At 42.9% G+C, this 15,227-nt stretch overlaps 1 protein-coding gene across 4 annotated transcripts in view; it reads right to left on the bottom strand.

Annotated features, from left to right (window-relative positions):
- Positions 1-14,721, bottom strand: part of LOC141228990 (interleukin-5 receptor subunit alpha-like) — a 169,705-nt gene extending 154,984 nt beyond the window's left edge. For 3 of the 4 annotated variants that reach the window (XM_073667379.1, XM_073667384.1, XM_073667387.1), the window contains exon 1: positions 14,477-14,721. Coding sequence is in view for 1 of the 4 variants with exons in the window: in XM_073667387.1 (XP_073523488.1) it covers positions 14,477-14,489 (13 nt within the window). In the remaining 3 variants the exon portion in view is untranslated. The remainder of the gene's footprint in view (positions 1-14,476) is intronic. The other variant, XM_073667373.1, reaches the window with a different exon arrangement.
- Between the last annotated feature and the right edge of the window lie 506 nt (positions 14,722-15,227).

Below are 15,227 nucleotides of genomic sequence, written 5' to 3'. Positions count from 1 at the left end.
AGTCAAGATGGGGTGCAGAGTGTACTTTAATGAGAAAATAATGAACTTTTTAGAATTTACCAAATGGTTACAATGAAACAAAGAGTGTAAAATTTAAATGGGTCTGAATACTTTCCGTACACACTGTAGTTCTCAAAATATGGTCAATTGTGTTTTTTTGCTGTTTTTGCACCTATGGGGCTGTTCAAATGCCACATGGTGTCCACAATCTGTCCAGCCAAATTTACGCCCCAAAAATCAAAATCAAATCTTTCCCTTCAAAACACTTCCATGTTCCTAAACATTAATCTTTGCCGACATATAAGGTATTGTTGGATCCATTTTATTCCATTACCCTTTGGGGCTAAAACAACATTTCAGATAAAATAGTTTTAGCTTTCACAGTGTAATTTTATAAAATTCTGTAAAGAACCTGTGTGTTCAAAATGCTCATTGCATCTCTAGATGGATTCCTAAAGGAGTACATTTATTAAAATGTGATTTCTTGTGAGAGATTTCTTATCTATTGGCATCGAAGGGGCTCTGAAAATGCGACACAGTGTCTGCAATGTACTCCAGCCAAATTTGCGCTACAAATATTAAATAGCGATCCATTCCTTCCGAGCCTTGTCATGAGCCCAAACAGCAGATCCCAAATACATACTAAAGAATTTCCACGTTCAGTAAAAATTGCATAATAAATTGGGATGACCGAACGTGCTCGGTGACACTTGGAAATCACTCAAATCACTCTGATGTACTCGGCACTCGGCGAGCATTAGCCGGTGCTCGAACTTGAAACTCAAATCCCCGACCCGTACGTTTGGTGCCTGTTACACAGCCAATAAAATGCAAGGATTGCCTGCCAGTCACTGTGATGCCGTAGCCACCTTGGTAGTGGCATTACTGTGATTGGCTGACCATATTACATCATCAGAGGTATAAAAGTACAGGCGCCGGAGGCTCGGCACACCATTGCACATCTCAGGGACAGTTCTTATTGGAGGGAGAGAGTGTTTGTCCAAGGCTGTGTGTGCACAGTTTAATGAATCAGAGTACTCTAGTGTTGATACTGGTGCTGATGCTGAACCATCATTCTAGCAATCTGTAACATACCTGGCGGCGTCCTTGCATAGTGGTCCATCTCCCACTGTGCAAGAGCGCGCACTTGATCTCCCGTCCAGTCTGCTAGCCTGGCTTCCCTCCATGCTGTTTGCTTGCCTCTGTTTCTGCTGCTTAAGGGCGGCGCCCGATCACTTCCTGTTTCTTGTACCTGCTGCGGGCACACCCCTTGTGCGTCCTCAGCCTATTGCTGTCTGTCACCTGGTATTTAACCCAGCTCCTCCCAGGAAACCCGGCCTGAGCATTGTGTTTCATTCAGTGTGCTCTTTCACTCTGAATGTGCCAGGTCCCTTTCGGTGTTTGCTTGCCTGCCTTTCCTGGAGGTTGTATTTCCAGGCCTGTCTGAACTCGCTCCTTGCCTGTTCGTTCCGCCTTCTAGGGGCCGCATACCTAGACCTGCTCCAGTATCTTGTCTGTCCTGTCTGAACACGCTCTTAGCCTGTTCCTTCCGCCTTCTAGGGGCTGCATACCTAGACCCGCTCCTGTATCTCGTCTGTCCTGTCTGAACATGCTCCTAGCCTGTTCCTTCCGCCTTCTAGGGGCTGCATACCTAGACCCGCTCCTGTATCTTGCTACTGTGTCTTTTCTTGTCTGAATGCTCTCCTAGCCTGTTTCCTGTTTTTCTCTATGTCTGTACCTTTCCTTTTTCTGCAGAGTCTGAACTCGTACCTAACTCCTGTTCGTTGTCACTGTACTTCCGTTTGTGAGTTTGTGGTCCACTCGCTACTTCACTGCAAGTACCCTGTGGGTATCTGGTTCTGCCTTTCCCTTCCTGTCTGTTCCGTGTGAACAGAGCCCTGTCCCCTCTGCCCTGCCTCACTCTCCGCTCCTGCGGTTCTCGCTCTGCTCTGACCCTTTGCTCGCTGCTCTGGCAGTCTCGCTCTACTCTGACCCTTTGCTCGCTGCTCTGGCAGTCTCGCTCTGCTCTGACCCTTTGCTCGCTGCTCCGGCAGTCTTGCTCTGCTCTGACCCTTTGCTCGCTGCTCCGGCAGTCTCGCTCTGCTCTGACCCTTTGCTCGCTGCTCTGGCAGTCTCGCTCTGCTCTGACGCTTTGCTCGCTGCTCTGGCGGCCTCGTTCTGCTCTACTTTTGCTCACCTCTCCAGGCAGCCTTGTCCTGCTCTACTCTTGCTCACCGCTCCAGGCGGCCTCGTCCTGCTCTACTCTCGCTCACTGCTCCAGGTGGCCTTGTCCTGCTCTACTCTCGCTCACTGCTCCAGGCGGCCTCGTCCTGCTCTACTCTCACTCACCGCTCCAGGCGGCCTCGTCCTGCTCTACTCTCGCTCACCGCTTCAGGCAGCCTCACCCTGCTCTACTCTCGCTCACCGCTCCAGTCGGCCTCGTCCTGCTCTTCTCTCGCTCACCGCTCCAAGCGGCCTCGTCCTGCTCTTCTCTCGCTCACCGCTCTAGGCGGTCTAGTCTTGCCCTGCTCTCGCTCACCACTCTGGGCGGCCTCACTCTGCTGTGCTTGTCCGCCACATCTGTGGTTCTGTTCCTGAGTCCCAGTGTGTACTGGGTCCTATCCCGCCTGTGTTCCAACCTGCTAGTGCCTCCCTGTCTGCACTCTAGCCGTGCTTGCCTGTACCCCCCTGCCTGCATACCCGCCTGCCTGCATACCAGTCGTGCCTGCCTATACCCACCAGTCTGTGTGCCAGGCTAACCTGTCTGTTCCTGTATTCCCCGGTGTGGGTGAACAGCCGTGTCCGGGGTCAGTCCTGGAGAAGCACCTGGTCCCTCTGCTCGGTTCCTCCTTGGTGCACTGGCGTCGTATGCCGTCGTGCGACCCTGGTCGGATCGGGTGAATACTTAGTTACGCCCCTCCAGGCATTCACTCTCCGGCACGGTCCAGTTGAATCACTACATATACACGCACACGCCGCTCAGCCCGGGTGTGTGCATTACACAGTCCTTGTAATAGCTGTTTCTATCAGATACATTCTGCATTTCACTTAGACAGTTGCAGGAGCAGGGAGAGAGGCTGAATACAGTATCTAGGCAGGGCTTAGGGCTTAGCAGTCTGTTTTTAAATATATAGCTGTGGCAGTTGACTACATTCTTTTTTTCGTGGGTGAAAAAATTTACTATATTGTCATCCAGAGAGTATTATGTGCTTTGTGGTTCATTTCAGTGTTATGTAACACTCCCAAAAAGCTTTGAAAACTTTTATTGGATTAAATTACTCACTCAGATTATTACATGCTTTGTGGTACATTTTGGTCTTATATACACTCAAAAAAATGGTTGAAAAATTTTTCTGAATTCAATTGCTCATCCGTAGAGTATTACGTGCTTGATGGTACATTTCGGTGTAAAAAAAAAAAGCATTGAATTTTTTTCTGGATTCAATTAAATAACATGAATCTGCAAAAACACTAGTACATGCCCTTATCACCTCCTGCCACAATTACTGCAACTTCCTGCTCTGTGGCCTCCCTTCTAACACTCTTGCATCTCTCCAAACTATCCTAAACTATGCTGGCCAACTAATCCACCTGTCATCCTTCAAATCCCCAGCCTCTCTCCTCTGTCAATCCCTGCACTGGCTACCCATAGCCCAGCAGAGACTCCAGTTCAAAACCCTAACTTTGGCATACAAAGCCATCCAAAACCGCTCTCCTCCATACCTCTGTGACCTAGTCTCCCAGTACTTACCTGCATGCATCCTCCGATCCTCACAAGATCTCATTCTCTACCTCCCTCTTATCTCCTCTTCCCACAATCACATATAGGATTTGTCCCGTGCATTCCCCCTACTCTGGAACACTCTCCGCCACTATATCAGACTCTCGCCTACTGTGGAATCCTTCAAAAGGAACCTGAAGACTTACCTTTTCTGGCAAGCGTACAACCTGCAGTAACCCTCGCTCCACCATACCACTGCACAAACAGCTCTACCCTCACCTACTTTATCCTAACCCCTTTCCTTGTAGATTGTTTGTGAGCCCTCGCAGGCAGGCACCTCTCTCCTCTTGTAGTAGTCAGTGGCTTTCAAGATTATTGTACTTGTTGTTTGCTATGTATAAGCCTTTTCACATGTAAAGCACCATGGAATACATGGCAATATAATAATAAATAATAATAATAATTATACTATTTGTACTGTGAGTCAATTGATGCCACTTTTCCTAGTGTCTGTCCCTAATTTGAGCTGTTTTGGTAGCTTTTGAAGGTGTTGTGAATGAGTTTGGTTTTGCCTCCCATTGAATCCAATGGGATTTGGATATGTTTGACGAACTGTTTGACAAATTGTTTGGCAAACATCAGGAAGTTCGCCGGGCTGAAATGACCCGAACCTTGAAAGGTTCACTCATCTCTATCTAGGAGTACCATTACATGACAATTTGAACAGAATGTGTATGAGGCCCTCCTTTATCTCTAATACAGGGTGTATCTAAGTCCCTCTTCCATCACATTTTTCTGATTTCTTGCTTCCTTCTTAAATTACACTGAAATTTCCAATGTTTTAATAAATATTTAAATTTTGGTTTACTTAAAGTATTATTATTTTTAAAATACGTTTTAAAATTTTGCCTTATATACAAGTCATTATACAGGAAAGAATGTTTTTTAACATTTTTTTTCCTGTAAACTCCAATTTCTCGTCAATTTTGAATGTTTTATTGTCAGTTCTTAAAGTGGAGTAACAGTGTGACACCATTGTTCTCAGCAGCGATCTGGTATTCAGAGATGCTTCCAGGGGTCTTCCCCATGCTGTTCTACTTCCATTCAGCACTTTTTCCATTCATTTCGACATTTTCACTGCCCCTCAGTAAAAATGATATTTTATTGGAATTAATTTCTTTAATTTTCACATTACAATCCTTTAAATATCTGTGAATCATCTTTAGATAAAAAATGCTCAGAATACTCTTAGACGTATCGCTTAAGAAATGTAGTTTCCAAATTGTGGTCCCTTGTAGAGATAGGTCTGCTGTTATTGCAGAGAATTTCCAAATACCACATTGTTTGTAATCTATTTGAGCCAAAATTGCGCTCCCCAAAAATTAGCCCTCATTCTATTCTGGTCCCTGCCGTGTGCCCAAAAAATTGTTTCGGACCACTAAAAGGTATATCACTGCATTCAGGAGAAAGTGTGTTATGATTTTTGAAGTCCATTTTCTTCTATTACCCCTTGTGAAAAATAAAAAAATTATGGTTAAGGCTACGTAGCATTCACATAGTGTTTTAGCTTATGTTCAGTGGCTCCATTGGAGCTTACATCCGAAGCCCCACAAAACGGGATTCGGGTATATGTGCTGATGGAGCCATTAACTATATCGTTGCAGATAGAGTAACAGTTTGTTCTGTCGGAACATTATTTTATTATACACCTAGTTAAGACTGGTACCAAGACAAAGTCGATTGCGCCTTGGTGCCCGCACATATGCTGAATCATGTTTTACAGGGCTTCGTATTTAAGCCTGTACAGAGCCACTGAACGTATGTAAAAACGCCATGTGAACATAGCCTAAAGCAAACTTTTTGTGGATTTAAATTTTTTTTTCCTATTCCATTCAGTACAACTTTGTGTTAAGATCTATGAAACACCGGAAGGGTTGACAAACTTGCTGACAGAAGTTTTGAATAGTTCAAGGGGTGCAGTTTTTAAAATGTTAGCACTTTGTTTTTTTTTCCAATATATAAGCCCCTCAAAGTTGCTTCAAATGTAAATAAGTCCCTAAAAAAAGACAGATTTCATGTAAATCGATAAATTTAATTGTAAAAATTTAAAATTGCTGGTAAATTTTTAAACATTCTAGCAAAATAAAAGGACGTTTGAAAAATTATTCCTGTGTAAAGTAGACATGTGGTAAATGTTATTAACTATTTTGTGTGATCTGAATATCTGGTTTAAAGTTGTAAAAATCTAAGTTTAGAAATGACTGATTTTTCAAAATTTTTAGCAAAGTTCAGATATTTTCATAAATAAATGCAAAACATATTGACTTAAAGAATCCCCAGGATATAGAGAAACATTCCAGAGTTATTACCACATAAGGCCAAAGTTGGTTCAGTCAAAAAGGAGTTTAAGCATTCTGTCTATATATGCCATACTCCCGGACACATTCCAACCAGATATGCACTGCAAGTGAATTGAGTGAGGTCGCACACATCTAGTCAGAATTTGGCCGGGTGTATGCATATCGCTGCTAATGTCGCGCCCAGGGGATGGGGATGACTCGGCGCCCAGGCCTTGTTGCCTGGCCTTGGGGATGTCGCGGTAGTCGGCTCCCAGGCCCGTACCCTGGGCCTCTCTTTAAAAGGGTGGATAATTATATGAAAGTTCGTGACGCCACCTGTGGTGTCTGGTGATGGTGTCATCGCTGCGGCAGCCCACTGAGGCCAGTGTTAAGGCAGCTTGGGTGGTATAGATGGGACCCAGCCGGGTCAGAGTAAGAACAGGGACAGACACGATAGTCACTTCAGTGCCTTTTACTGATTGAAGTTCAGGCACATTCTGGAGCACTGTAGGGTGAAGGGTGCTTATCGGGATTCTCCCCAGTGAGCGGATATAGGGCCTCCTGTTTCTTGCCTTTGTGTAGTAAGTTTCTGACCTGCCTGGAGCTAGGCCTAACTTTGTCTCTGTCCTGCACCGGCTGACTTTGTGGTAGGGCCTTCTCTTGGAGTACGCTCCCAGCTTGCGGGGCCTCCGTGACTCCTGGCTCTGGTACGTATCAGCTCTTGGGTGATCCTGGGACCTGAAGTCTTCCAGGGGTCTCCTGTTGTCTCTACAGGGGAATATACAGTCCTGTAGACGCGGACCTGGTGTCCGGTATATGTTTTCTGGGGTGAGCTTGTACAGCTCCTCTGCCCCCAAAGGTACTCACTCCTCTAGCCTTCGGCCTCGCTCGGGGCCCTCACTAGGCAATACACACTAGCGGCAGCTTGCCGCGCATCACCGCTCTTATGGCGTCGGCACGCCTTGGGCTCACTAACCTGAGCTCTCTCTGAACTGAGCTCCACTGCAGGCTGACCTCTCTCAGGCTTCTCTACTGCAGGAACTGACTGCCTAGCTCCACCTTCCCTATTTATATCCCTAACGGGCTCCCTCTGTTGGTCTGAGGTGGAAGGTGGAGGTGTGTGTATGCTGTGAGGGCCTCTTGTGGAGGAATCCATTCATGCACCCCTCTAGGATCTGTGGCACTCATGCGCAGCAGGGGCGCCACACTAACACCAGAGAATTCTAAAAGCATATGCTGTGCTCGCTGTGAGGATTCATGAGTCTGCAGTCATATAGAGTGACTTGCAAACTTTCATGCCAAACCTAGACAACCCCTTTAAGTTCTAATTATACAGTGGAAAGGCGCGACAATTTAATTCCTCTCCACACCTGCCTGATCCCAGTCAATAATTTCCTTGCACTCATCTCCCCCCATAGCATTATAATAAATCACACCACCTGATTGATATCTCATCTCTTTGCAGTGATCACCCCTAGTGGACATGGCATCTCCTGGTCCACAAGGGTTTCTCTCCGGTGAGTAGCATGAAAAGGAAAGCTGCTGAGTGGGCACATTTTACAAATTGTGATGCAGTTGCAGATGCTTTATTCCTCTCAGCCAATCCCACCCTCCAGTACATCACTCCTCAGCCCTCTACCCCGCCTCACAATATATAGCCCCATTCAGAAAAAAAATCACTCCTCTCAGCTCCTCTTTATACAGTGCCATCATGCAGTACATCACTCCTCTCAGCCTCGTTATAAAAATCCCCATTCTGCAGTACACATGCTACTAACACCACCTGTCAGTCACTCTATATACAGCACCATCTTACAGTACATTGCTCCTATCATCACCAGTATATACAGCCCCAACCTGTAGTTCATCACCTCTTAGCCCCTCTATATACTTTTAACCTGCAGTGCATCACTCCTCCCAGCTTCTTTATATACAGCCCATCCTCAATATATCTTTCCTCTTAGCCAATGTAAATACAGCATCATCCTGCAGAGCATCACTCCTCTCATCCCTTACTATATACAGCCCCATCCTGTAGAACATCACTCCTCTCACAACCTGTATACACAGCTTCATCCTGAAGAACATTACTCCTCATTAACCCCCCTATAGAGAGCCACCTCCTGAAGTATATCTCTCCTCTCAGTCCTCTTTATATACAGACTCCACCTACAGTATATCTCTTCTCTGAGCACCTCAATATACAGCCATTTCTTACGCAGTCCCAACCTGCAGAACATCACTCCTCATCACCCCATCTATATAGACTTGTCCTCCGCTATATCTCTACACTCAGCCCCATTATACAGCTCCCTCCTGAAGTATATTGCTCTTCAGCCCATCATACAGTATAAGGCTTTCCAATTTCAAGGGGGCATACAGATGGCCATATTTCTCATGCGAGGAGCGCGTCACAGTGCACGGACTGGCCCGGCACCTCTCCTGACCTGAGCGTGACAGCGTGATATATTTCTATGCAGCTGTCATGCTCAGGTCAGGAGAGCCGACTGTCAGTCCGATGATTCCAATATGATTCACTCACGAAAAATACGTCCTTCTGTCTGCCCCCTCATTCTGTATTACATTGCTTCCAGCCCCCCCCCCCTTTACAGAACATTGTTTCCCAGCCCATCCTGCAGTATGTAGCCTCCCAGCCTTATCATACAGTACATCACCCCTCAGCTAGTGATGAGCGAGTATGTTCGGTTAACTCTTTAGGCGAGTATGCTCGTGTGAGTACCGAGTATCTTCAGCGTACTCGGTGATATGTTTGAATCACTCCCGTGTGGATGATTTGCAACTGTTTGGTAGCTTTAATACATGTGAGGAATGCTTGTTTCTTAAGCATTCCTCACATGTATTAAAGCTGTCAAACAGTCGCAAATCATGCACACGGTAGCGATTCAAACACATCACCGAGCACGCTGAAGATACTCGGTACTTGCCAGAGCATACTCGCCGAAAGGGTTAACTGAACATACTCGCTCATCACTACCCTCAGCCCTTGCAGATACAGCACCATCCTGTAGCCAACTCCATCATCCCTGTTCCGCTCTCCTCTCTGGTGGGCATCAGAAGGCATATATTCAGATGTGCACATCATGCTGTTGTGGGGGCATGTACTATGGTCTCAAATTTAAAGCACCAGCCGGCCAGGTGTCTCTGAAACAATTTCTAGCCTAATAACTGTTTAGTGCCTCCCAGCTGCCAAGTGCTTTAGTGGCTCTGTACCGTGATTTAAATCATCTGTGGATGCATCAAAATTTGTTAGATGCGTCGCACCTGTTACACCTTGTGATGTAACCACAAGTGATTTAAAGGTACATTGCTCTAAAGTACCTGGCAGTCGGGCATCCCTAGACAGCTATTAGGGAACTGCTAAGGGGGCTAAATCTGCCCCTCTACCCCTGTTTTCTATTATTGTTGTTATTAGAATTTAGCAAACCTTTAATATCTATTTAATCTGAGCATTGTATATTGATTTCATTATACAGGATTTCTTTTATTGTTGACAAAATGTTTTAAACGTCATCTAAAGAGTTTATCCAGGACTATAATACTTATAGCCTATCCTTAGCATAGGTCATCAAAATCAGGGATGGCGGTTTGAAATTTGCCACTTAGTTGTTCCACTAATCAGCTAATCTAATATCAATGTCCAATCTCAAGATTCGGCCATTAATACTATAGTCCATGATTGGCACGTTAATACTGAACATTATACAATAAATGTAGGAAAATCCTAAAGAATATATTGTCTGTATGACTATGCGAGTGGGGTAAAACATTGAATACTAAGGCTGTTTCAATTACTATTTTTTTTACCTAACTTATAAAAAAAATTATTTGAAAAAGAAGGTTTCAAGCAGTCAAATAAAGAGACTAGGATTTCTAGGCACTGCACCCGGATTTTTGTATTAACAATCCTATGTGACTTTCATGCACATTTTGAAAAAAAAATAATCACATTCCAAACTTAGAGCAACTAACATGCAAGTCTGTGAGCAGGGCCTGGGTAATGCAGTGCAGCAACTTCAATAGTAATGGCTGCAACATTGTTCATACTTTTTTTTTACATTTTTAGATTTTGACATGCAATGGTATCGTGTAACAATCGTATATATGTGATTGGAGAACTTGACACATTCACGTATTACAAAGTTAGCTTGTTAATTTGAATATAAACTGAGTAATGCTTCATGTTCCCTGCTGTGGCACTGCAGATAAATTAAGCTGATTCTTTAAAGCACCACTCCAGCAGGGTTTTTTTATTACAGCCCTGGAGTGGTGTATCTAATCTAAGGTCCCTGATCGCCTGCTTGTACCTTCCCGCCGCCGTCTTCATGTTTTATCGGCGCCACTTTGGTCGCGCAGTGGTATCTTGTGACAGCAACTTCTGACTGGTCAGAAGTCAGAGGTAACGATCACAAGCGCTCATTGAAAGTCTATGAAAGCCAGAATGAGGGCAGAACGGCACTCTCAAAGACTTGCACTGAAAAGTGACCTCTGGCTCTTTCCAGCAAACACTGGAGCGATTCCCGGCAGGTTACAAACTTCTGGAGACCAACTGGAGTAGCACTGACAGAAGGTGAAGACAGTCACTGGTAAGTATAATACTAGGGGCAGGGAACTTAGATTAGAAGCACCACTCCAGCACTGCAATAAAAAAAAAAGTGGAGTGGTGCTTTAAGTAACTACTTTTCAATCTTTACATTAGCTAACCACTTTAAGACTTCATTCAGATGTCAGCTTTCACATACACATTCTATCCATGTTTTTCATGGATAGAATATGTTCTCATGAGTCAATGATCTGCAAAAAAAAATGAGACGTCCGTTTTTGATCTAAGTCACATATCAAACTTGCCAATGCAAGTCTATGAATCCATCAAAAGTCACTGACCGCAAACATTGCCATCTGTGATTTTGACATTGCAATGGGTAGGTGAAGTTTTCCCAATTCATTTATTTTTGCATACCAGAGCATATCAGAGCATACCAGAGCATCACCGATAACACATTGATTTTAGAAAAACGAAACATAAAAATAGGATTAAAAAACTGCCATTAATTTTTATGTAAATCCCAATTATAACTCATTTTAATAATTATTAAAATTATGGATACTGTATCTTGTATTCCATTGCGTATACCACAACTATAAAAATATCCTGTATTCCTAAATATTAAACTGCAGAAGCTTTTTTTTTTTTTTTTTAAATATTTAATATTCTTGCAGGTCTAATTCATAATTTAATGTTGTTAATCCATTTAGGCATCTCATTTACATATGAGCTCTTAGGACATATGTTTGTCTTAGACCTCATTCAAACGTCAATGTTGCGCGTACATGTTGCATCCATTTTTTTTATGGATACAGCCGTGTATTTTATAATTTTTGCTGCTGGTCACATGTTTATGACGGACCATATGTTTGTGCAAAACACACAGAGACATGTCTGTTTTTCCTGGCAACACAGATAAAAAGGGCCAATACAAGGCTATGGGTCTGTGAAAAACATCAATGCGTCATACGTGTGTTGTCCATGTTTAGCATTGCAAAGAATAAGAGAAGTTTTGTAATTTATTTATTTATTTATTTACACTTCCCTGCAAAACACTGATGACACACTGATGGTAAAAACGGACACACTGATGACACACTGAAGGTAAAAACGGACACACTGATGACACACTGAAGGTAAAAACAGACACACTTATGACATACTGATGGTAAAAACGGACACACTGATTGTAAAAACGGACAACACTGATGACACGCTGATGGTAAAGAAGGACACACAGATGACACACTGATGGTAAAAACGGACACACTGATGACATACTGGTAGTAAAAACGGACACACTGATTGTAAAAAATGACAACACTGATGACACGCTGATGGTAAAAACGGACACTCTGATGACACACTGATGATAAAAACGGACACACTGATGGTGAAAACAGACAACACTGATGGTAAAAACGGACACATTGATGACACGCTGATGGTAAAATCAGACACACAGATGACACACTGATGGTAAAAACGGACAACACTGATGACACGCTGATGGTAAAAACGGACACACGGATGACACACTGATGGTAAAAACAGACACACAGATGACACACTGATGGTAAAAACGGACACACTGATGACATACTGGTAGTAAAAACGGACACACTGATTGTAAAAAAGGACAACACTGATGACACGCTGATGGTAAAAACGGACACTCTGATGAAACACTGATGGTAAAAACGGACAACGCTGATGGCAAAAACAGACAACACTGATAGTAAAATTGGACAACACTGATGACACGCTGATTGTAAAAACGGACACTCTGATGATACACTGATGGTAAAAATGGACACACGGATGACACACTGATGGTAAAAACGGACACATTGATTGTAAAAACAGACAACACTAATGACATGCTGATGGTAAAAACGGATACTCTGATGGTAAAAACGGACACACTGATGACATACTGAATGTAAAAACGGACACATTGATTGTAAAAACGGACAACAATGATGACACGCTGATTTTAAAAACGGACACTCTGATGACACACTGATGGTAAAAACAGACACACAGATGACACACTGATGGTAAAAACGGACAACACTGATGACATGCTGATGGTAAAAACGGACACTGTGATGCCACACTGATGGTAAAAACAGACACACAGATGACACACTGATGGTAAAAACGGACAAGACTGATGACACACTGATGGTAAAAACGGACACACTGATGGTAAAAATGGACACACTGATTGTAAAAACGGACAACACTGATGACACGCTGATGGTAAAAACGGACACCCTGATGGTAAAAATGGACACACTGATTGTAAAAACGGACAACACTGATGACATGCTGATGGTAAAAACGGACACTGTGATGCCACACTGATGGTAAAAACAGACACACAGATGACACACTGATGGTAAAAACGGACAAGACTGATGACACACTGATGGTAAAAATGGACACACTGATGGTAAAAATGGACACACTGATTGTAAAAACGGACAACACTGATGACACGCTGATGGTAAAAACGGACACCCTGATGGTAAAAATGGACACACTGATTGTAAAAACGGACAACACTGATGACAGGCTGATGGTAAAAACAGACACTCTGATGACACACTGATGGTAAAAACGGACAACACTGATGACACACTGATAAAATCGGACACACTGATGGTAAAAACAGACAACACCGATGACACGTTGATGGTAAAAACGGACACTCTGATGATACACTGATGGTAAAAACAGACACACAGATGACACACTGATGGTAAAAACGGACACATTGATTGTAAAAACAGACAACACTGATGACACGCTGATGGTAAAAATGCACACACTCTTGACACACTGATGGTAAAAACAAACACACTCTTGACACACTGATGGTAAAAACGGACACACTGATGGTAAAAACGGACACACTGATGACACACTGATGGTAAAAACGGACACATTGATTGTAAAAACAGACAACACTGATGACATGCTGATGGTAAAAATGGATACTCTGATGGTAAAAACGGACACACTGATGACACACTGATGGTAAAAAGGGACACAAACAGATGACACACTGATGGTAAAAACGCACACACACTCTTGACACACTGATGATAAAAATAGACACACTGATGGTAAAAACGGACACACTGATGACACACTGATGGTAAAAATGGACACACGGATGACACACTGATGGTAAAAACGGACACATTGATTGTAAAAACAGACAACACTGATGACATGCTGATGGTAAAAATGGATACTCTGATGGTAAAAACGGACACACTGATGACACACTGATGGTAAAAAGGGACACAAACAGATGACACACTGATGGTAAAAACGCACACACACTCTTGACACACTGATGATAAAAATAGACACACTGATGGTAAAAACGGACATACTCATTACACACTGATGGTAAAAACGGACACACTGATGACACAGTGATACAGAACACTGATGACACCGATGCCATTTTTTCAAGTACGTTTTTAAACATGGACATCTGAATGAGGCCTTAGTCAGAGGAGGGGGTTCCCAAATTCTCACTCTCCCTTTATGAGGCATAAACCAGAACCACCGTCTATATTTATAGCACAGGTCAATTTTATTATTTATTGTCACCTTTTGTAATCCACCAAATACTTGAAACATTCAGTTTTTCAAATCTTATTCAGTTGTTCAAATCTAATCATTACGTAATATGTATAAGTTAATAATATGTTTGTTAAATTAATACGTCTTTCTGAATTATTTATAAAGCATTGTGTAATACTGATAACTTACTAAGTATTCACAGTAGAATATTACTTGTACATATCAGACATCGTATCTATTACTCACCTTTTTGCTTCATATAGAGTATTCATGTCATTCCATGTTTAAACTGTGAAATCAATCCAAGAGGCATTCCTGGACTTCAGACATGTTCAGTTATTTCTACCCTTATATCACGATGGGATTGACTGACTTTATGCATTTGGACTATACGAAGCCATGGAGCCTTTAAGCTACTAATAACGATTGCACACAAATCACTTGTTCCTTAACAAAAGCTTGTGCAATTCAAACCGAAATCTTACAGAAGACAAGGAAGTAAGCAAAAGGGAAATGTGTCAGACATAGGAACATACTCATAAGGATGCAATGGCTTTATGGCTGTCATAGTACAAACATAGCTTTAGCAGACCTGCTACTCCTTGAGATACGCGAAGCAATCATAACATGAATTAACCACAAAAATAGCAAGAGGTTTATGATATCAAGTGCATTTTCAGTGGTTTGCACAAAAAAAGTGATGAAAAAAACTCTACAGTCATTCATAGATATGCTTTAGAAGCAATCTATTTCAGATATATGAGAAAGATTTTTATTAGAACAAGTTTCTGCTATATTTGAATTTGCCATAGTCAAGGTCCACTTTAAGGGCACAGACAGGTGGCCGTAATTCTCGCTCGAGGATCGCTTTGCAGTGCATGGACTGGCCGGCACCTCTCCTGATCTGAGCGTGATAGCATGATGTATTTCTATACAGCTGTGATGCTCTGGTCAGGAGAGCTGATGGTCAGTCCAAGTATTGCAATGAAATACAGAT

Source organism: Phyllobates terribilis, unplaced genomic scaffold (assembly GCF_046119375.1).
Source record: "Phyllobates terribilis strain yellow unplaced genomic scaffold, ASM4611937v1 Scaffold_2__4_contigs__length_985480577, whole genome shotgun sequence".
NCBI classification, from domain to species: Eukaryota; Metazoa; Chordata; class Amphibia; order Anura; family Dendrobatidae; genus Phyllobates; species Phyllobates terribilis.
The sequence above is the reverse complement of the archived record's forward strand: the minus strand, read 5'-3'. Positions and strand labels throughout refer to the sequence as shown.